This window comes from Gallinula chloropus (genome assembly GCF_964237585.1).
Source record: "Gallinula chloropus genome assembly, chromosome: 1".
In the NCBI taxonomy this organism is placed as follows: Eukaryota; Metazoa; Chordata; class Aves; order Gruiformes; family Rallidae; genus Gallinula; species Gallinula chloropus.
This window is the reverse complement of record NC_140085.1, coordinates 197,338,411-197,359,948: the sequence shown is the minus strand read 5'-3', so window position 1 is coordinate 197,359,948 and position 21,538 is coordinate 197,338,411. Positions and strand designations below refer to the sequence as shown.

At 37.8% G+C, this 21,538-nt stretch overlaps 1 protein-coding gene across 3 annotated transcripts in view; it reads left to right on the top strand.

The window, feature by feature from the left end:
- The window catches only part of GRM5 (glutamate metabotropic receptor 5), a gene marked incomplete at its 3' end in the record, with an annotated part of 269,980 nt that overhangs the window by 239,198 nt on the left and 9,244 nt on the right, over nt 1–21,538 (top strand). For 2 of the 3 annotated variants that reach the window (XM_084276965.1, XM_084276964.1), the window contains exons 7-8: nt 6,149–7,088; nt 20,837–20,932. In XM_084276965.1, coding sequence (XP_084133091.1) covers nt 6,149–7,088; nt 20,837–20,932 — 1,036 coding nt within the window. The remainder of the gene's footprint in view (nt 1–6,148; nt 7,089–20,836; nt 20,933–21,538) is intronic. The other variant, XM_084276966.1, reaches the window with a different exon arrangement.

The window sequence follows — 21,538 nt, the reverse complement described above, 5'->3', positions numbered from 1 at the left end:
TTTTGCAGCTTGTAAAAAACCCTGCCTTTCGATCCTGTTTACAACATAAGATTTAGTAATAAATGTGAATTGAAAGTAAGGAGAGGGAGATGTATTTTGTATTCTGGCAAGGAAATTTCCCTTCAGTTTCATTACCCACACACCAATCTCCTTGAAATGTCCCTACATCTGATACTGCCGCAGTCTATGTCTCTGCTGCTTGATAAAGCCATGTCTTAGGTAAATTCAGCTCCACAAGGTTACACATAAACATCTCATTGGGATAAGTCTTCCTTGCATGATCACCTTCAGACAAGAGTTCTGTAAATATATCACAGCCACGTACCTGTGAGAGAAGACTTTCAACATGGAGCTGCACCTTATTTTTTGCCAGAGATCTGAACTTGGATAAAAACATTTTTGGAATACTTTCTTGGCTCATAGAACAAAACATTGCTCCATCTTTCTTAGGCTTAAGGGCCAGCATCAGTTTCGTGCCACAAAAGTCACTGTGTAAAGTGTGTAATGGCAAGGGTCCTGCTTAAATAAAAAAAAAGAACAGAGACTAATGTTTTTTCAGTCACCTGTGCAATATGTGAGTTCAGATGCAGGGGATGAGGAGACAGAAGGGATGAAATACATGCAGGAAAACAAAGTTATTTTCAGAATTAAAAAAAATGAAGTTCTGAAGCACAGGAAGTCCAAAAGTAATGGGAAAGGCAAGTGGGAGGAGGAGTTCCTCTTGATTAAATGACTTACTAGAAAATATCTCCATCTAGAAGTGAAACTGAGGTGAGAAAAAAAATGTTTAGCCACCCATATCTTTTTTCCTCACAAAATTGCCTCATTGCTTATGCATGTAACATTCCCCAGGGACCAGGGTTCTCCTTGGACAAAAAATGAATCATTATCCTTCTTTTCTCCAAATTTATCTGTATCATCCTGTTACGCACCCCAAATCATTTTCTTCTTCCTGGTTTAGTATCAAGACATGCTTTCCTCTTCTGTAGCTCCCCTTCTTTCCCATGCATTGTATTAGCAATATCCATATATTACAGCACCACTTCACACATTAGTATGGCCAGTGTGACTGAGCCAATTAGAGCAGGAGTAACTCATGGGTCCAGAAGTATGTCATCTCTTCCACTATCCCTCAAAGCCCTTATTTGCATTATATTCACTGTGGAGGGAAGAAAAAAATAAATGCTTAGATACACATGAAGTTAATTTCTTAACACTAAGGACAAAGCTTCAATGCAGCAAATTTTGCAGTAGTTTAACAAGAATGGCATTTTGGTTATTCAAGAAGCTGAAGTGACTTTCAGAACATGGACTTCTACATTCAAAAAGATGCTTTAGAAAGACCAGATAAGTTTTGTTCAGCATCTTGGAGCTTTTCCAGTAGATGTAGGAATATCTTGGTTCGTCTATGCCTAGTATTTGTTTAAGGGTATTTTTGATGTAGGAAAGAGGCAATTATTCCCTCTTCCTGCGATTCAGCGACAGCATACAACAATAACAAACCAAAGTTTTGTCTAGTCACCTCGGGGACTTCAAGGAAAGTAGATGATATTAATTTCAGTGACACTTGGATTATCTTCAGGCTGTATTGACATTTTTCTCATTCTCTGTGTACTCCAAATATGCTGGTTATTTGATTTTCTTAATTGGATTCCGATGAAAATAGGAGCTGAAGTGTTTTACAGCACTTGAAATGTTTTATTTGCCGTTCATGGATAAGGCTGAGTACCAGAAATGTATATTTTTACTATAGTTACAAAAATGCTTTCATGAAATAAGGTATAGTCAACCCAGGATAATGGCATCATGATCTTGTCTGTCTGTCTGAAAGTGCTAGGTAAAAGCTGGGTTATTCAAACAACCAGAAATATTGCTCTTGCCCAAAATATTTCCAAATTGTAACAACTTAAATGGTAATTTCAGCACTGTCCTGACACTTGTGAGCATGAGGCAGAACACAATTTAGCCTGCGCTGACATTGATTTTGCTATTGAAACATTACTGGGATTGTGCTTTCCACCATAACTGGAAAGGCTGTAAGTCAGACTGGGGTTAGATGAAGGAAACAATTTTAACCTGAATTTTTTAGCATTATAGGTGCATATCAGCAGAGATAATTTATGATTGTCTGTGCCCTCCATTTTCTCCTTCCTGTTTATTTCTTGCTCCAAATTAAATTTAACCATTTCCAAAAGTCACTCTTACATCAGCCTCTTGGAGAAAGCAGATGAGGATGAGTTAAGGTTTCAGGTGGCCCTATTACAACCAGGATCTCTGGCTGTCATTTTCTCCCTTCCCTTGTTGATGGATTTGTGTAGTTTTCTTCCCTCAATTGCTTGTTCCAGGTAAGATACGGACTTCAGCTTTCAGTTCATTTACATCCCAAGTCCCCAGCCCGGGTCACTCAGTGCTTCAGCCACAAGTGAGCTGGTGCAAGAAACCTGAGCTCAACAAATGGTTCTTGGAGGCTCCTTGGAGACTTGCCAACAGAGCCAGAAGGATTCACTTGTAATTGTGCCTTACATTATGGAAAGTTTGCTCAACATGACATATTCTGAATAAAACATTTACAACACGCAGAGCCAGCATTTTTTGGTGAAACTTAAATCAAAACATTAGAGCTAACATAAGGATGGACCCAATTGCAGCAATTCATCAGTTGTTTCAGTCTTCCCGCACATTTGTGTAATTAGGGAATCATTCCCCATGTGGTCACAGAGTAATTTTAGTGTATTATTCTAAGATTAATGGCCTTGATTTTTTTTCTGCAGTGTACAGCTAAAGCAGTATGTTTGAGTTACTCAGGATTTAGGCTCCTAAACTACAGTGGTTTGTATCTGTGAATTCTTTTTACAGATTACCTAATTTTAAAGCCAAATGAAAAGTGAGAAATAAGTGACAAGTTTATTTCTACAGAGAGAGAGCAGGGTAGTAATAGACCTGTGGTAGTGGTCAAGCCTTCAAGAGCTCTCCTGTCCTCGTTTATGCCACGATTTATCCTATACCTGAAGACAACAGATTTTTTTTTTCCAAATTATCAGAAGATTATAAATCTTTTTTTGTGATTTGTTGAGGTTGCTGACATTCCTTTCAGAGATCCTTTCCCCAGAAAGTCAAACAGGACTCTGATTTTTTATATCATCTTGTCTTGTTAATCATATCCATATCTAGGACCTTGCTCCTGCTGGCTACATTTCTGACCAGCAGAAGAGAGAGGCATTTTTATGTAAATTTTTCTGGGGCTCCTAACAGCCCTTCCACAAGCCAAAGATTGCCTCAGCATTCTGCAAGGACCACAAGACAAGGCTGCTGGCTCTGCTCCACCATGAATTTCTGAGCCAGCTAGGAAAGAAGACTTTCCAGGTGCTTGGATGTGCTGATGAAGTGTAAAAGGTGGGTTGTGAGGCAGGATCTTGTCCAAATGACCATCGAGCATATACGTATTTAAGGGGTAGGAAATGAGTTCTTCCCGTGTTACCATTTTTCAGCTTTTGCCTTGGTATAATCCTGGCCATCAACCTGAACACTCACACTACTGTTTTCCCATATTTCTTTTTCTTGATCTAGCTGTCCCTTTCTTCAAAGTGTCATTGTCAAAAATTATTAGCTGCAAAGCTATTACATGAAAACCTCACCAATCATTGCTTTATGAAGACTACCCAGTCAGTAAATCTTAATTGAGGAATAAATCGTGGTACAGTTTAGCATTCTCCTTGTTAAGTATGCCCAGTGATGGGTGGGAAAAAATTAGACAAGTTTTCAACTCTTTTCTCAGGTATTTTATTAAGTGAATGTAAAAGGAGTAATAAACCAAGGAAGGCATGAAATATAGTCTGAAACTAATGAGAAATGCTTAGTTATGATTCACCTCTGCTGCAACATTAGAAACTGAGCAAAATTCAGCCCCTATATCATTGTCTGCATGTAAAGGCCAGCTGCCAGATAAAGACCTTTTCTCTTCAAATATCCTGTCAAAAAACCCACACAGTATTATTAGAAGCTAGTAATAAATTATTTCCTCAAAACATTAAATAAATTTTGGTAAAACCAGATTTAGAGGTCACTTATAAAACATGTTGGAGAAGATCCCACTTGGAAATATCTGCACACACTGGACTATATTTTCTGGTTTTCACCCTTTCCACCATTCTCATTGGTATAAAATGTTGATTTTAATGATATGATTCCGGTGATGCTGTCAGAATGAAATATTGTGTCTTCCTCATGTTAAGTGAGCAAACCCTTTAAAACTGACAGGAGTCAAATAGGTATCATCAACTAATGCTAATGAGAGTATTTCCTAAAAACTGGAATGTCTTTGTTATACTAAGACATAGTAATAACTTTATTATTGCAGCAGAAAACTTTGCACACCATAGCAGTTACAATATGTATGGCAAATTAATCTGCATTTAGTAACCAAGAACACAGTTGTGTCACGCTAGATTGACTGCAAATTTTCATCCCTTAACCATAAGGATTTGTTGACCCTAATCCTTTTGACTTTTCTGCAAGAATACAGAACTATCTACCTCGTGCTTTTGCCACACAATCCATTAAGTGTACCACCAGATATTATATTTTTTATAATATTAATTGTCTAAAGATATAGAAACACTGGGAGAAGGGAAGACCTGAGTCCAATATATACCCAAACCATTTCACAGAATGAGTTTTACTACTAAGAATGTCAGTGACAGCTTTGGAAAAACTTTTAAGCACCACTGAAAACAAAGAAAAGGCAAAGAGTAGAACTTGCATGTAGAAATTCCCAAATTATAGTCCTGATACCTACATTTACTCACATTCATCAACTCATTGAGGTCACAGGCTCCTTAATTAATTGAGATTGCTTGGCACCCAGATGCCCATCAGAGTGTGCTGATTACCTTAACTGCTGAAAATACAGATGTGAGCACCTAGCACTCCGTCTCTATGGAGTAAAGTGCCTTGCTACCACCCACCCCGTGTCAGGCTGACACTCCTCTCTGACCAAGCTGGAAGACAGCAATCTGATTATACCAATACTCAAGTTTGAGGTATTTAGATTTTGCAATCAAAATTAATATAAGTATACGGGAAATAAAAGGTTTTAGTTGTATTTCCTCCTCTTAATCACCTCCTTCTAGTAGTCCTGCTCTGGCTGGCAGTGCCAGTGTGTCTATTACCGTCAGGAAGTTACACTCCAGAGAACCAAGGTCCTTCCTTCTTATTTGTTTTGGTTCCCAGAACTACACTGGCTTTACAGTGCAAAAGAAAAAGAAGGATGGTGGAGAGGGACACCAGCAACAAGTCTTCTGCAAGCTTCTGCTCCTGTCCATTGATCTGTACACTGTGGAAACAGAAGCTTCTTTATCTTTCCATGGCATGCACACAGAGTGACTTATTAAAAATACATAGATTGAAAAACAAGTGTCCTTAGATGATGTTGAACAGTTTTAATTTATCTGTGGCACTAATTTATTGTCCTCAGTTTGATTTCACAAGTTAAATGAGGCGCTAATTCCTCAGAAGTCTCAAAAGGATGAAATACAGAAGTGGTGAGCAGAGTGTCCCATCACAGATTACTTTTTATTGGCAACTCTGATCCCAGAAAAATTTTGTTAGAAAACAAGTGGCACATCTGAGAAACCTGAGAAAGAAGCAGTCTCCTTTTCCTGACAGCTAGAACCTGTAAGATTCCTCTCCATAGTCATTAAGCAGGTACCAGTGCCCTTCATAGTGTACAATACAATTAGTAGGATTGACATCTGGTCCTTTAAGTGCATATGATATGCAGACAACTCAGAAGCATTTTGCACCAAGGTAATGGAACTTGATTCTGAAATTTGTCCATAAATTGCTATATTTAAAAGAATTTAAAAGGAAAATTCCACTGTGGTGAGAGGTGACATCTTAATCATCCTGGCCATTTTTTCAGTCATTGTGTTGTACTCCAGATAAACTTTATTACTGAAATAAGCTGTCACTGAAAAGTATTTCTTGTGCCATTATAATAATATAATTTTAGCTTATGCTCATCGTAATGGCACTTTCCTGAACGACAAAAAGAAGTGAAATATCAGGAAAACCTGTAACTATATCATGAATGAATCTCACTCCTAGGTACTTCAGTTTATCTTCTTTTTTTTTTCTTTTTTTTCTGTAGGTTGTGACCTCATCCCAGTCCAGTATCTCAGATGGGGTGATCCTGAACCAATTGCAGCAGTTGTTTTTGCATGTCTGGGTCTGCTGGCCACCTTGTTTGTTACAGCTATATTCATAATGTACCGCGATACTCCAGTGGTCAAATCATCCAGCCGAGAACTTTGCTACATCATTCTAGCCGGCATCTGCTTGGGTTACTTGTGCACTTTCTGCCTCATTGCAAAACCTCAACAGATTTATTGTTATCTTCAACGAATTGGCATTGGCCTCTCCCCAGCTATGAGTTATTCTGCTCTAGTAACTAAAACCAACCGCATCGCAAGAATCCTTGCTGGAAGCAAGAAGAAAATCTGTACAAAGAAACCTAGGTTCATGAGTGCCTGCGCCCAACTGGTTATTGCATTTATCTTGATATGTATACAATTAGGGATAATTGTTGCCCTCTTTATAATGGAGCCACCAGATATAATGCATGACTACCCAAGCATCCGAGAGGTCTACCTGATTTGTAACACCACCAACTTGGGTGTTGTAACTCCCCTTGGATATAATGGATTATTAATTTTGAGTTGCACCTTTTATGCGTTTAAGACAAGAAACGTCCCAGCTAATTTCAATGAAGCAAAGTATATTGCCTTTACAATGTATACCACCTGCATCATTTGGCTGGCTTTTGTGCCAATATACTTTGGAAGCAACTACAAGATAATCACCATGTGTTTCTCAGTGAGTCTGAGTGCCACGGTGGCCCTCGGCTGCATGTTTGTGCCCAAGGTGTATATCATCCTTGCTAAGCCTGAAAGGAACGTACGCAGCGCTTTCACCACATCGACTGTGGTCCGCATGCACGTAGGGGATGGAAAGTCATCTTCAGCTGCAAGCCGATCAAGCAGCCTAGTGAACCTGTGGAAAAGAAGGGGATCATCTGGTGAAACCCTTAGGTAAAGCTTGCTAATGTGGGAGCATGGGGAAGCAATTATGAACTGAGAGTTACTAATAGTGGAAGGACAAAGGGAAATACACTAATTCCCTTTGGCTCTGCACTGGGAGAGGAGGGAGTCCTCTCTCCCACATCTGTAATAGTTTTGGGTTTGGTTTAGTCAGAAAAGCTGTGCAAAAACAGGGGACAGAGCAACAGGCAATTACAAGGCTGGAAGTATTGGCTGTGCCAGCTGTACATTTAATGCTAGGAGGGAGAAGGAAACAAGATCTTAGGAGAAAAAAGCAACAGAACAAGAAACAACTCATTGCCTTGTCCTGAATGCACCCAATTACAATCTCCTTCCCTTGAATGAATCGCATAGTGTCTGTATTTTGCCTCTAGTCACAGAAGACAAAGTTGCTGCTAGTGCTATGTAATGAAGGTGGAGTAATAAACACAAGTGATATCACGAGCAGCCACTGTCAGACATCTGAAGATTTGTTTCATATGACTCTTCTGTTATACTTTTCTCTCCTATTGCCTTAAATTTCCTTTCTTGTATTATCTCTTTCTGCTTTCTTTCTTTTTGTGCTGACCTATCTTATATTCTTTACCTTTCTTGATACCTTTTTCTGTATTCATCTTCCTAAATCCATCAAATTCAGGCGCTCCCAGTCCTCACTCTTGCTACCTTTCCTGCCATTGAACAGATACTCCCTTGCAAGATATTTCTTTGCTGCTTCCCAAGGAATTATTTTAATTTAGTGATCATGAAGACAACTTGATTGTTCAGTGTATAAAAGTTACCATACATGGACAAAGAAGAGAAAGGAGAGCTCTGGAGTGAAAATACCGTCTTGCTTCACAGACAGAGCATGTGGAAATGCACCCAGCCCAGTGGTTCATTTTCATCTTTTGACCCCTGACACTTTTGATATAAGTGCTATGGGGATGATTTGGGTTATTTAGGTGACAGCATAAACAAAGAATTCAGGCTATATGAAAGTGCAGAGAAACTGTTTTGTCAATCCTCAGCTATATATATGTCTAGCCTGGAAGTGACAGGTAGCTAGATTTCTCTCCTTTCTGAAAGACATGTGGATTTTAGGGTTGATGATAGGAACATTTCCAGACATGCCCTTGTTCACAACTGGAGTTGGCATGGAGTGAGGGCAATTTGTTCTTCAATTGTTGCATGAACCACAATTTACACCCAGGGGAGGATTTTATTAGTAATACCTGCAGGACAGATTATGCCAAAGTGATGATTTGTTTCTGTCAGATTATTACTAATGCTTCTCTTTCAGTGACTTTGAATTGGTACAGAAATAGCCAGCCTATTACGAGATATTTTATACCTATGATCTGTTAATAATGCCATCTTCCAGTTCATTTCCAGGTGCATAGGAGGATGCTATTTCAAAATGATAAATCGTTTATCAGCTTATATGATGGTTACCTGAAATGTCCTTTTCTACAGCCTCTATCCGTATGCCTGACTGACCCGAGGTGTTAAAGTCAGAAGCCCTATAACAACTTCTGGGCCAGTTAAAAGAGGCATTCTTCATAATATGTCCTTAATGGGAGGGAATTCTCCTTCTTTGAGATGATTATTATTTTCCCTCAATGATGCTGCAGAGCTATCTCCCAAATTTTTACTGAACAAGATGAAGTTATAGATGTCGGGAAGATCTAGGACTTGGGAAGGATTTGTTAGTCATCTGTCAAGGCTCAGTTTTGAAAGATATTACTCTACAATCTTTGTTTTATTTTGAAAAGTAAGGACTGTACCCTGGTATTAAATATCCTAAAAGGCAAGGTGTATTTTCTTCTTTTTGAAGACTCTGTTCCTATTTCTTTATATCCCTCAATATGTAAATATCACCTGTAGTAGAGAGTTATTAGCAGAATATAATAGATCATTATACACTGTGACTTCTCTTTCAGTGGCACTGTCTTGGAAATGTCTTAATTCCTGAAGACCATTAGGAGTGCCAATGTGTGCAATTAGGAATGAAAAAGGCAGCACAAAGCTGACATATTTACCTTGATATAAAGAACTACAGCATTTCATTTGAAACCTGAAGAAAAACTTTTATGCCATCTGCAGTGTTCATCAACACTTTAAATTGCTACAAAGACGACACTCCTAAATGTATGTGAATGAATCCTCAGCTCTTTAAGCTGATGGTGCTGGTGAGGTTAGCCATGCTCAGTCAATGTGTGCCTGAAGGATTTGGGAATCCAAGAGCAAATTTATTCCATCAATTAAGGGAAAATTTTCTCTAATCAATGCCTATTCGGTTGCATGAAAGAAAACAGAACAGAGTCCAGACATTTGCCAAATAAATTTAAAATGACGCTCAGGATTTCACCTATGTATGATACTATCTCCAAGAAAGAACAGAAAACCACTTTCTGCTTCAATTCTGCTCACTGTAGAGCATGAGCAAACAGAGTCTGACCATTTTACTAAATATTCAGGTATTTCTTTTAAAAAAATTGTTGCACAAAGCAATGTTTCAAGGTATTATTCAGTATAATGCTCAAAATCTTGTTTGGATGGTTATTCAAGTAAACACTGAAGTGCTCAGAATCAAAGGAAATATGCACCAGAGCTACATGGCATTATTTAAATAGCTCAGAGGGGTTTTATTTAAAAGAGAGTGAGTCACTGCTGAATTTTAAAGAAACATGCTATTTAAGTCACCAGTGCATAGAGGGGCCCCTATCATTAGCGTTTTGCTTCCTGACACTAATTTATAGCACAGTGTAGTATTGCATCAAATCATTGTCAAACAGATAATGCCAGTGCTCCATTCAGAGCTTTCACATCAGCTGCAAAATGACAGATAACAAGACTGCTTTTGCCTAAATAAAGCAATGCATCTGTTAAAGTCCTAAATGACTTTTTGCATGGGGTGTTCTTCAATTAAGAAAACTCAGGCAAGCTGTGGATACGTGTTGGAATGAATCTTCAAGTACAGAAATATGTAGAGGGAGAGAGTAAAACTATTCATTACCTAGTGAAATGAAAACCTTTTCATGTAGGCTGTTGTGATTCAGCAGTCCACACCAAAATATATTCTCCCCTCATTTAAAAGTAAGGCTACCAAACCAGACATTATCAGAGGTGACACCACAAAGAAGAATGCTGAACACTACTTAGCTGTAATCAAAGCCACATAAACTGTGTGGAGGGCATCTGGGCCTGCTTCCAGTTGTCAGTAATTTCAAAGGCACTAGGGAGGCTACAAATAGGTTGAGCAAACCTTGCCTTAACATCCCAGGAACTGGGACCTTCTGCAAGTATCCAAATACAGGGCTAATTTATCCCCTCCTCACTCTCAGGTAACACTGTATCCCAGGTAAGATAAAGACTTTATATTTCTGCTGGAAAAGAAATGGAATATGATATTTCTATTATAGTGGGACTGCACCTCAAAAGGTCTCAGTCATACTACTTTGTCCTGTTCCAAAGTTTATTTTACATTTTGAATATCTTAGCCCTGGATTTCACGTAGTAATTTAACCACTGTAGATGTTTATGTCTGCTGGACATAATGGCCCAAAACACACATGCTCTGTTTTCCAAGCTTCCTGGTTGGAGATTAGAGACATAACTTCCCCATTTATTTATATTTGCAGTGACAGTGAGAAAAAAAAGGAAGGAATTAGGCAGGCACTTGGTTTTTTAACTGCCAGTTGGCCATTCTCCCCAGGATGATGCAGGAGTCATTCAGGTTTCCTCAAAAGACAGAAGCTGGTAGGTGTCCAGTACAAGCAAAAGGTACTCTCCTGAAACAATACAAGACAGATTATCACCTTCTAAATGGATTGCTGACAGTAATTATTCATTTAAGCAAAAGGACTGAGCAGTACTTTCAATGTGTTACTCGGACAGGTAGATATGGTCGCTCAACAGGAAAGAGTCATCACCAGCGAAGTCAGAAAATGTTAGCCAAATTCAAGATACATTCAAGATTAAACGTGGTAATTTTTCCATAATTATTCCATACAGATGTGAACAGCACAATACTAGACAACAGGAAAAAAAGATTGAAATCAATTGCTACACCTTATCTTAGACAGTCATCCAAAGCAACTAACAAATCTCACTGAGATTAAAGTTCAGTGCCCCAGTGTGGCAGTGATGCTTTGTTCCATCTGGATTTACTACATGATGCAGTAGTTACTAAATAATGAAACATAAAGTGTGTCTGTCAAAGAAAATTAACTACTCAGTTGTTTTAAATGTATTATCTCATCCTCAAGTTAGTCTGCTTGACTGTGATCCCTGAAACTGGGCACTTGTCCGTGAGTGTCTGCAGAAGTGATAGGACTGAAAGCTTTCATTCAGGAGTGGGGATCACTTGCTGCAGTGAGCCAACGCTCATCCTCAGGCAAACCACAGAATTTTTACTGTACAAATCACTATTAATTTTGGTTTTCCTTACTCAGACAAAAACGTTCAAACATGCACCTAAGAATCAGGTGCCACTTTAGGGGCATTTTTTTTTCTCCCCCTCAAGCAACACACTGGTACAGTTACAGCAGCTCAAGAGACCGAGTGCCTGCCCTGCACAAACATCCAAGAAAGCATTCAGATGTCCAGGCTCAGGTGCTGTTATAACGTCACTCCCTGTCTCCTACAAGAAAAACATGATAAACAAAGTAGATTTTTTTTCCACTGGACTGGATTTAGCCCTGGACCGCCAGCGGTTTTAATTAGTGTTTACATCAGACAGTCCCAAACTGTGCTGCAATGAAATGTTTTGGAAACAGGTGTCTACCATCACAGTGTGTGCTCGTTTTCTGTGAGGAAGGTTTTCCCTCTTACCTCCTCTCTCTCTTTTTCCCATCTTATGACTTTTTTTACAATTCAAATGAGAATTATTATTCACAAAAATAAGAAAAATATGCTTAGAATCTGTCATTCAGTTATTAAAAATGTTGCAATCTAAATATTATATCATACATCACCACATCATACCTTAGCATCAAAATCTTAAGATTACTTTCTTCAAAAGCCTGAATTGAAATTTCTCAAAAAAAACCCAACCTTTTTTTTTTTCAGAAAAAAAATTAAAACATCCCTTCTAATTATGAATCACATTCAAATAAATTTAAAGCACTGAAAAAACAAGTGGACTGAAAATTTCAGGCTTGAACTAACTGAAGCAATCTTAGCTGTTGCAAAAATTCTTCAAGGTCTGACTACTACTGTGTTGCACAATTAGGAAAGCACTGGATAGACATGGAGTTTCCTGACAAATGGGAACCCCATCAGAATAAATGTCTGCAATGGTTAGACACATCATGCTAAAGGGCTCCAGGATGCAGTCCATGCAATTCCCATTGCCCAGATATCAAATCTAGACCAGCTGAAAGCCCCATCCTTGAATATATGGCTAGATTTGAAGCTATGGACATCAAGCTATAATCAAATATTTTTAGAATACATGTGTGGGTTATCAGCATGAGGATTTCAGATGTAAATGTGAGATTCAAATTCCCTGTTCCTTGGGAAGATAAGTTGCCTGAGAGATGAAACAAAGCAGTTATATGACATGGATCTTTCAGTCCTGTAAAGAAAATGGAGTACAAGAAAAACTGGGGGAGTTTTGTGGAAAGCTGAAGCTGGTTCGCATTCCTCACATGTACGCCCATTGACAAAGATACTGATCATGAGTTTCTGCCACAGCATATTCTATTGGGACACATTTCTTATCATACAAGTGCCAATTTTGTCTTCATTTATATGCAGCTTGAACAATTTCTTTGACACATTTTGAATGATGATAAAAGAACACTACGCTTCTCTTCCAAACTAATTTGTAAAAACTTTTTACTTAGCAGACTATGCCAGGGCATGGTCTATAGTCTTATACCCAATATTTTCACAACCAAAGGGCTGAGCTACTCCTAGTGATCTGAATGGTCATACAGTACACTAACACTCATTCAGGTCCATTGCCCAACAAAACAACAGAAAACACAAATTTCCCAATCCACAGAATAACAGTGGCAGACTTAAAAATTGTTGGTTCTGAATTTTCTGCACATAGTTTCACTGGTTTACTCTGAAAGATGAAACCAAATACTGAAGAACTTGTAACCTCACAACGCTGAGCTCTAGACTGGTATATCACCTCTCATATGGAGTTATATCAGTAGCCAGGGTGGATTGCTTTCCTGCTGAAGCCTGGTGGAGCCATTCTGTCTTGCATATAACAAACAATCATGGGAAAAGGCAGAAATTTACTTTCTAGCCTGGTGAAAACAGAAAAGACTGTTGATGTCAGACAAGGGCAGAGGAGAGATTCCAGCCTGGGTATTTGTACTTCACAAGTGCTCCATCCACCAGGCTTTGATTATTAGATATACACTAAAAGATCTTTCCGATTCTGATTGTATTTAGTGGCAGAAAAAGGGTCATTATTTAAAATCTTGGAGTTTTATAGAATAGATCATTTGTGAGTGACTTTTAGTTATTTAAATTGACTCATGAATATGGAGAATTAAAATTGAAGAATGTGAATCAGGACAACTAATTCTTAAGAAGTTACATTTTAGAAATTACTTGTACCATCCTTGAACTGTCGCAGTTTTTTAGCCATTGCTCATCTCATTTCAAAATCTCAGTGGGAAGTTGGAAAGTGAAAGGGCTGTATAGATCAGGACAAGAGAATACTGGAGAGCAAAAGATGCCACTGAGAAATTACCATGAATGCAAAAAAAAAAGTTAATTTCTACAGATGCTGACTACAAATTGCTTAGGTGGCTTTGTATTATGAGGCAATGTCAAAAAAGTAGCGAGAGAAGCTTTATGTGATGAGGATTTATCATCAGACGAGGTAATAATTTACATGAGGTAAAACCTTGGCTCAATAGTTGTTGATCTTATTTCAAAAACGTACTCGAGCCATAATGATGCAACAAGACATTTGTTTGCTTCATAGCCTTGCTAGAAAATAATTTTGGTGTATCCAGGTAAAAAAATGTTGACTCTTTAAAGGAAGTCAGTATCCTTTTGATTGATTAGTCTTCATTTATTAATGAAAGAGTTCCCAAATGCATCATTCAGAGCTATTTTAATCTAATATGATACAAAAATTTAGATTGTGAGATTACAGAATGGTTTCACTCCATTTTTCCCTAAGTAAATTAGTCCTGGTGTCTTTTGGACAAGCTTGATACTGTGATTAATTAAACTTCAAATATTGTGAAATAACTGAAGAATATTTTATGGAACTCAGTAAAAGGTATCAGGTCTGAAAAATTTTGATAAATTGCTGCTAAAACATTACATCTGTATAATGAATTTATCTTCCTGAATGCCCTGATTACAATGATTTTTTATTTATGTGCAGTACTACTGTTGTTGTTTTGAATTATCCCGTCAATATAAATTTAATTAAAAACTGATTGATTGATTGATATAAATTGTTTGGCTGCATTACCTGAGCACAACTATTCAAGCATAAATTTTGTAAATATTTATATTATTAATATAGAATCCCCATAATTTTGAAACAAATATTATATCTGAAATGCACAAATTAAATCACATTGTGAACAGTTCCCTGCCTACTCTTGCACAAATATGGTGTGAACTACAAAAAGGAAAAGGAAGGAACAGTGAAGATGGTACCTGGCAGTTTGGTATTTTACTTTTAGGGGAAGAAAGAGCTGAGGAGCTTTTTTTTATAACAGCAGTGCCTACCCTTTTATCCTTTTGGGGTTTTTTTGGTCTTTTTCTTCAAACATATCTCCCAAAATTCTCATGACAAATAAATATCACCATATACTATACCAATATTGTCCTTATCAGTCATGCTAAAGAGCACCCAGACAAGCCATGCAGCTGGATTCCTGTCCATTAACATGCTTGATGTAGATCCAGCTGCAAATTGCCATCAGATCTGAGGACAGGTTTTTCTACCGAAGGAACTTCTGGTTATTTCCAGAGCAAACTTTGGTACGAACTGGCATTATAATTAATTTGACAAACAGAAGACTAGAACATTCACTCTCCTTCCAAGGTCCAAACAAGACATGAGCCAGTCTGCCACTATTGAAATGAGTGTATGAATTATAAAGAATCGTATTTGCACTTGAATAGTGGAAATTGGTGTGGACTGGTAGAACTGGAATTTCAGCTGTCTAAAAACACTCTTGGTTACATGTATTTTAAGAACTGTGACCAAAATTCAAGCCAGAAGTCTGTTAAAATATATAAACACTGTAGCTTGGATTATAACATATATATTGCAATTTTTATGTGTTTGAAGACTTATTACAGAATTATACATTGCCAAAAAAAAAATTAAAATCCACTATCCAATAACATAGCAGAAAAAGAAAGGTCAAAAATTAAATAAACAAGCACTAAAGAGCAAAACATTATAAAATAAAATATAGTTAATATATTAAATATACAGGGTAGCATGGCAGATCTAAGTAACAAAAAGCATTGGAAAATAAAAAGGTTCTTTCTTCTAAGTTAGCAAAATTGAAAAATGTCACGTTAAACTCAAAGACAAAGTAAAGAACTGAAGAGTAGGCCACCATCCATCCATTTCACAAACCTAGAGAAATTTCTAACATTTAAAATAGTTCAGAACAAATGAGGTGTAGCTTCCCTTTCAACATAATGAAGGAAATAATGAAGGAGATAAGGAGATCTTCCCATGGCATCTGTATCTGTATATAGCTGAAGAAGACAGGACAGAAATTCAGCACAGTGAATAGAATGGGTAGGATGCGGAATCTTGTGTAAATAAGACCCTGATGTACAAAAATCCTATACAATGGTTTGTCCAACATTTCAAAAATACCATTTCTGGAAGAAGGTAAATAAACATACTAGTGATATTTTGCTATTTGTCTAATTTTCCCTTGAGCCAGTGTAATGCTTTGTATATGATTCCATCAAAAATGTCATTTTAATTCACCAGCTGCAATTACATATGATTGCTTAATTAGAGTAAGCTGTAAAAAAAGATTATTCTGCACTTGAAAAAATAAATGGTGACTTTGGCTTTAAAGTAATTTTACTTGCTGAAATTGTGCTATTAAGCAGACAATATTTATTTCTATGCTGATGTTTTTAAAAAATGGAACAAATTGTGCCATGCTTAATATTATATAATTTATTTTAGACATTATATGCCTGGGAAAATGTCACACAATAAGCTGAGACCCCTTCAAAGTATTCAGTGCAATGTGATGCAATATCAAGATAGTATGACCAACCTTGTAGAACTGATTTTAAAGAATATGTCTGTAGCTCAAAGAAGTCTCTACAGTAATGAAAGTAATTATTCTTCATAGTCCATTCTCTATCATTTATGAAGAAATCTTCATACACACATTTTTTTATCTAGTCTAAAGGTCAGCCCTAACTTTACTGCCTTGCAATGCAGGTTCTACATCATTTCTTAATATCATGACCAAGTAATATTGCAGGTGAAAAATACTACTTGCATGCAAGATCTGACAATTAAAATATATAACTGGGCCTGAAAAGGTGGGTGGCTTTGTAACAGTCAGCAACCTATTCAACTTCCAGGCATAAGCATATAGAAAAGGCTGCATAAAACTAATGGTAGCAAAGAGACAATATTTCATCAGTATCTGTAAAGCTTTCTGAATCCCCTCTCTTCTCCATTAATTTCAGCCTTCAGGGCTGTAAAAATGTCTTGCTTCAGGTTTATGCCAAAATAGCCAAAGAGAGGTTTGTGGTTCAAATTACGTACTTTAATTTTATTATTAACATTGTTAACTTGTGGAGAAAAGCTTGATTCAGAAAGAGTTTTAGACACTAAATACCATTTTAAGTATCTCAGACCAAAGAATGTTACCCCATTAATTAATAAGGACTTTAGGAATAAGTCACTGCAATACTGAACTTAAGTCCCCAGCACACAATTAGCTATTAACCTACAACATGATTTGGCTGTGCAACCTCTCTCCTCTTTAGTGTTCCTGTGGAAACATCACTTTTTCCACCCTTACAAGGTACAGTTTCATAAGGACATTACTCCCACCTTGATGTAGAAAAAGTATGTTGATCAGTGCTGCTCTCCCCCTCTGGGTCTGAACGGTGCCAAGCATCCATTTGGTGCTCAATTATTAATGATATTTCTGCATGGCAATATGAGATTTCATTTGAAATATGGATTGATGACAGCTCTCTATCTCCTACACAAGAAATTACCTTTGCTTTGCATTTCATTAAAAAAAACCCACAAAGATATCCTGAGATATCTTCTAATTAGTGAAACTTTTTGCTTTTTGCTGAAAAAAGAGAGAGGAAAAAAACCCAAACCCACACTTATGTCTAAGAGTAAAAGCCAGATTCTTATTGCTGGGATTTTTTTTGGTTTTTATCCCCCCTGAGGACACACTGTATGAAATAACTCTTTCTTGCCATTGCAAAGTCTTTTGGGTAGCCTTCTTCGACTGGTGTAGCAGGGAAACCAGGAGAGACCAGGACAGGAGGGGCAATGAGCACACCTGGATCTCACTCTAACATAAAGTCAGGACTACCACCAGGATACCAGAACCTGGTTCTAAAGTGTAGGCATATTCTAATAAAGTCCATATCTAAAGACCATCAGCTCTTGACCTTGTGGGTCAGCACAGGGGCCCACACCTTCACTGGGAATAAACAAACAAACAAACAAATAAATAAATAATGAAATGAATCTGCACTTTAAGATATCAAAAACTGTTTTCTACAGAACTGTTGGGGATTACTATTGTTCTCATTCAGGATGATGGTTCCCATATTCCCCCTTTATTTCCCATTATTCCTCATCCATTAATTTTGGTCTACTCTTTGTTGAAAGACAAAGCAAGCAAGGAAAAGGTCTAACAGTTCTTCAAACCTGAGCAGTCAGTCTGGTGCTTCCTGCCTGGTATCATATGTACAAGTTTGATAAAAGCCCAGGCAGGGCAGGCATGGTTTCTCTCAGCCCAGAAGTTTCTTTCTCTCTTTTGTTCCCCTCTGGAAAGCGCAGAGCACTGCTGTGTAAGATAGTGATGTAACATTATTTGGCAAATGGATAACTACTGCAGTGACTGAATTACTAGGAATTACTTCGCAAATTTCCTGCTCAACACTTATAAAACATATTAACATATATCATCAAGCATTTTTTCTTAAGACAACTCACCCACAATGATATAGCCCACAAAGCCAGACACAAAGACCCAAAAAAACCCCACTGAAAATGGCCCAAATTTTTTCAACACAATTTAGGATCTGCCTTTCTGCACAGAAGCAAAGTCATCTCTTTTCTAACCAACACATAACCCTGGAACTGACTCTGAGAAAAAAAATCTATTCTTGCAAATACTGGTCACATTACAGCATTTTCTGCCTTCTCCATACACCAGCTGAAGTACCAAATTAATTTTTGCATTAGCACTTGTTGTGACAACTGCAAGGAAATGTTTCAGGATTTTTTCTTTCCTCAGATTAAATCCTTCACAGCAATCCTTTGTTTTAACAACCAGGAAGCAAGATCATGTCCTTTATCTGCTCTGAAAGCTGAAAATCCTTTTTACGCAGAACCTCTGATGTGCCTTTCCACAATGGCCACACAAAGAAATTTCAGTTTCCATGCACTGGTTAGATGCACTTTCCACACTAGGGGAGTTGATTAGTTTGGTCACTGCTTTCATACTTACACCAATATTTAACACTGAATCAATGGCAGTGGAACACTTACTATGGTTCGAGGCTTTGAGACGTTCTGTTACGAGATACTATTTCTGATGGTATAATTTGCTCTTGAGTGGATGGGAAAACGGGAGATTCATAGCAGCCTCTCTGCTGACTTTCACAGCAAGGAAATTTATGTTAATGACTGGGCAATGGACAATTTAGGATGTTGCTTTATCTGGGTCATATGCATCCTAACCAGGGTATTTTTGGGATGAAGTTATGATGGACACCTCTTGTTTCCTTGCCTTGTAGTATTCAACTTATTGTGAGTATTTAGTCTCCACATTCCTTCTCTTAGTCTTGACTTTTTCTCCTCGTGTCTCACTGGGCACAGAGTACTCCTTTGGTCATCCAGTCTAAATGTAACAATATTTACTTCCTACTCTTCCTAAATTCTACTTTATTTGATGTCTAACACCTTTACCCCAACTTATTTTCCTTTTCTTTCTTGTGAAGTTTCTACATATTCTCTCCTCTTTGCTCTTTCTCTCTGGCTACTCTATCTGAATTTGTATGATCCAGTTTGACTTCCTTTGTATTTTTCAATGAATTTATCTACTTGCTAAGCCCCTCCAATTTTTCCTCTGCTCTAGGAATGAACTTGCATTTAATATTTATGTGTCCTGCGTGAGCTTCATGCCTATCTTGGAGCACTGCATAAACCACACTCTGGATTGACTTAAACCCCTTGGTAGCCAGTCTGCAAAGTTCCTGTTGTTCCTCCCTTCAGTAAGGTTGTAATTTGTAAACAAAAGGACTCCTCTGCACTGAGCACATGTCATTTTACTGCCTCCAGTTCACTCTCAGATTCACGATGCTTCTTCCTCAGTTCTTCAGGGCAATGCACAGCACCTCTGAGGATCTACTAAAACTGCATCCAAAGTTTATCCAGACTTTGCATGTACCTAGTTTATTTCTGAGCTACAGGGTTGTTCTCTTCAAAGTAAATTTTGCTATCTAGGTCAGGTTAATGGACAAGCAATAAATAAGTCATTTATTCTGTAATGTTAGCAGTGTTATAAGGTACAGGCTGCCTTGCACAAATGTGTTAAATACCCACATAATGCTGCTCATAGCACATGGAAATGGAATATCACCAAAAAAAACCTCTTTAGAAAACATCCGTAGGCATTTTCCCCAATTTATTAAAGCATTTTAATAGATATTTCAAGACCTAGCACAAGAATTTGTACAATTAGGGTGTAGGACTCTCTTCACCATTGGGAAGAGAGCTGGCATGAGACCTCTTCAATGTTCACATCCTGCTTAGGTGATCAGAGTGTCAAGGTCCTACCCTGGTATCCTATCCAGGGATTAATTAGATCTCTGTGCATTAAACTCTTTATCTAAGTGAATTTTTCATCCAGGTTCAAAGTACAGTATGTAAAACATTCATAGCACTGTGCTGCGCTCTAGGATTGGGATTATTTTCACTCGACTTTATATCTAGATCTCAGCAAGTCATCTAGTGTCCTTCTACTGCTAATAGAAAGAGAGAAAAGCCCATTGATGACATGAACTGTGAGCCCACACAAATTTTATCCAAGCATTCAATTGTACCCGTGCTTGCTTTGACAAGGAGAGGAACAAGTCAAGCGTTACAAAGGTGAAGGATCAGAAAAAAGATTAATTAGGATTGAGAATGTGGCCACCAGTTGATTTCTCACTAATCCTTAATTTAGCTGTTGTTTCCCTTAAACTGTTTAGCCAAACATTTTGGTCTAACTCCAAAATAAACATTGAACTCAAAAGGTTAGAATACTATTTATTCTGTATGATTTTTTAGGTTCTCCTATATATATATTAAAAAAGGAAATGGTGAGCACCTCTCCTGCATAGCACCATTTGCTTTAAGGCAGGTCTGGGGTTTTATGCAGTTATTCCACTACTCCCACGGCTGCTTTGCACTGTACCCCAGCACTGCCACAGTAGCATTCATGTGCATGGCCCTTGGCACAGCAGCTGTCACAGAAAGCTGGGCACACAATCACTTCTTTCTGTTTGCTCCTGTTGTTGTCGTGATTTATTAGGTACAAAGGCAGGAGACTGGCCCCGCACAAGTCGGAAATAGAGTGTTTCACCCCAAAAGGGAGTATGGGGAATGGTGGGAGAGCTACAATGACCAGGTAAGCACACAGCAAGTGGCCTTAGGGCAGTGTGATATGTCTGTGAACAAGAGGAGCAGCCCTGGGACAAAGCCAGGCCAGATCCTCTGTCTGTAATTCCTGTGCATCCCATATAGCATGTTTAGAAAAGAAAAAGAAAAGAAAAAAAGACAACATGTGGCCACTGCTGATTTCTATGTTCCATCTGACCACCAAAAAAACCCTGCACCGTGTCCATTTGAGTGATCCAAACCACGTGTCCTGTGTGATGTTGTTGTAATATGGTGCTTTGGGGAGGAGAAACCTTACAACTGACTCTTAAAGCCAGTAGATCAGATGAAGAGAGACAGCATTCATTGAAACGTGGACTCAACATCTCCAGAATGCCTCTGGAGTGGTGGTCCCACTACATATTAGAGGTTATATTAGGACTAATCAAAAAGCTTTTAATAAGGGCAGAGAAAAACTGGTTGATGAAAACATTTTCAATATGAAAATGTCAGTTCTTCTCAAAGTATCTTGGGGGAAATACTAAGTTTTACAGTAACTTTAAGGAAAGTTTTCAAACTCATTTTAGAGCTCAGATCATATTTTTCATAACTTTCTCCATTTAGTTTAATTTATATA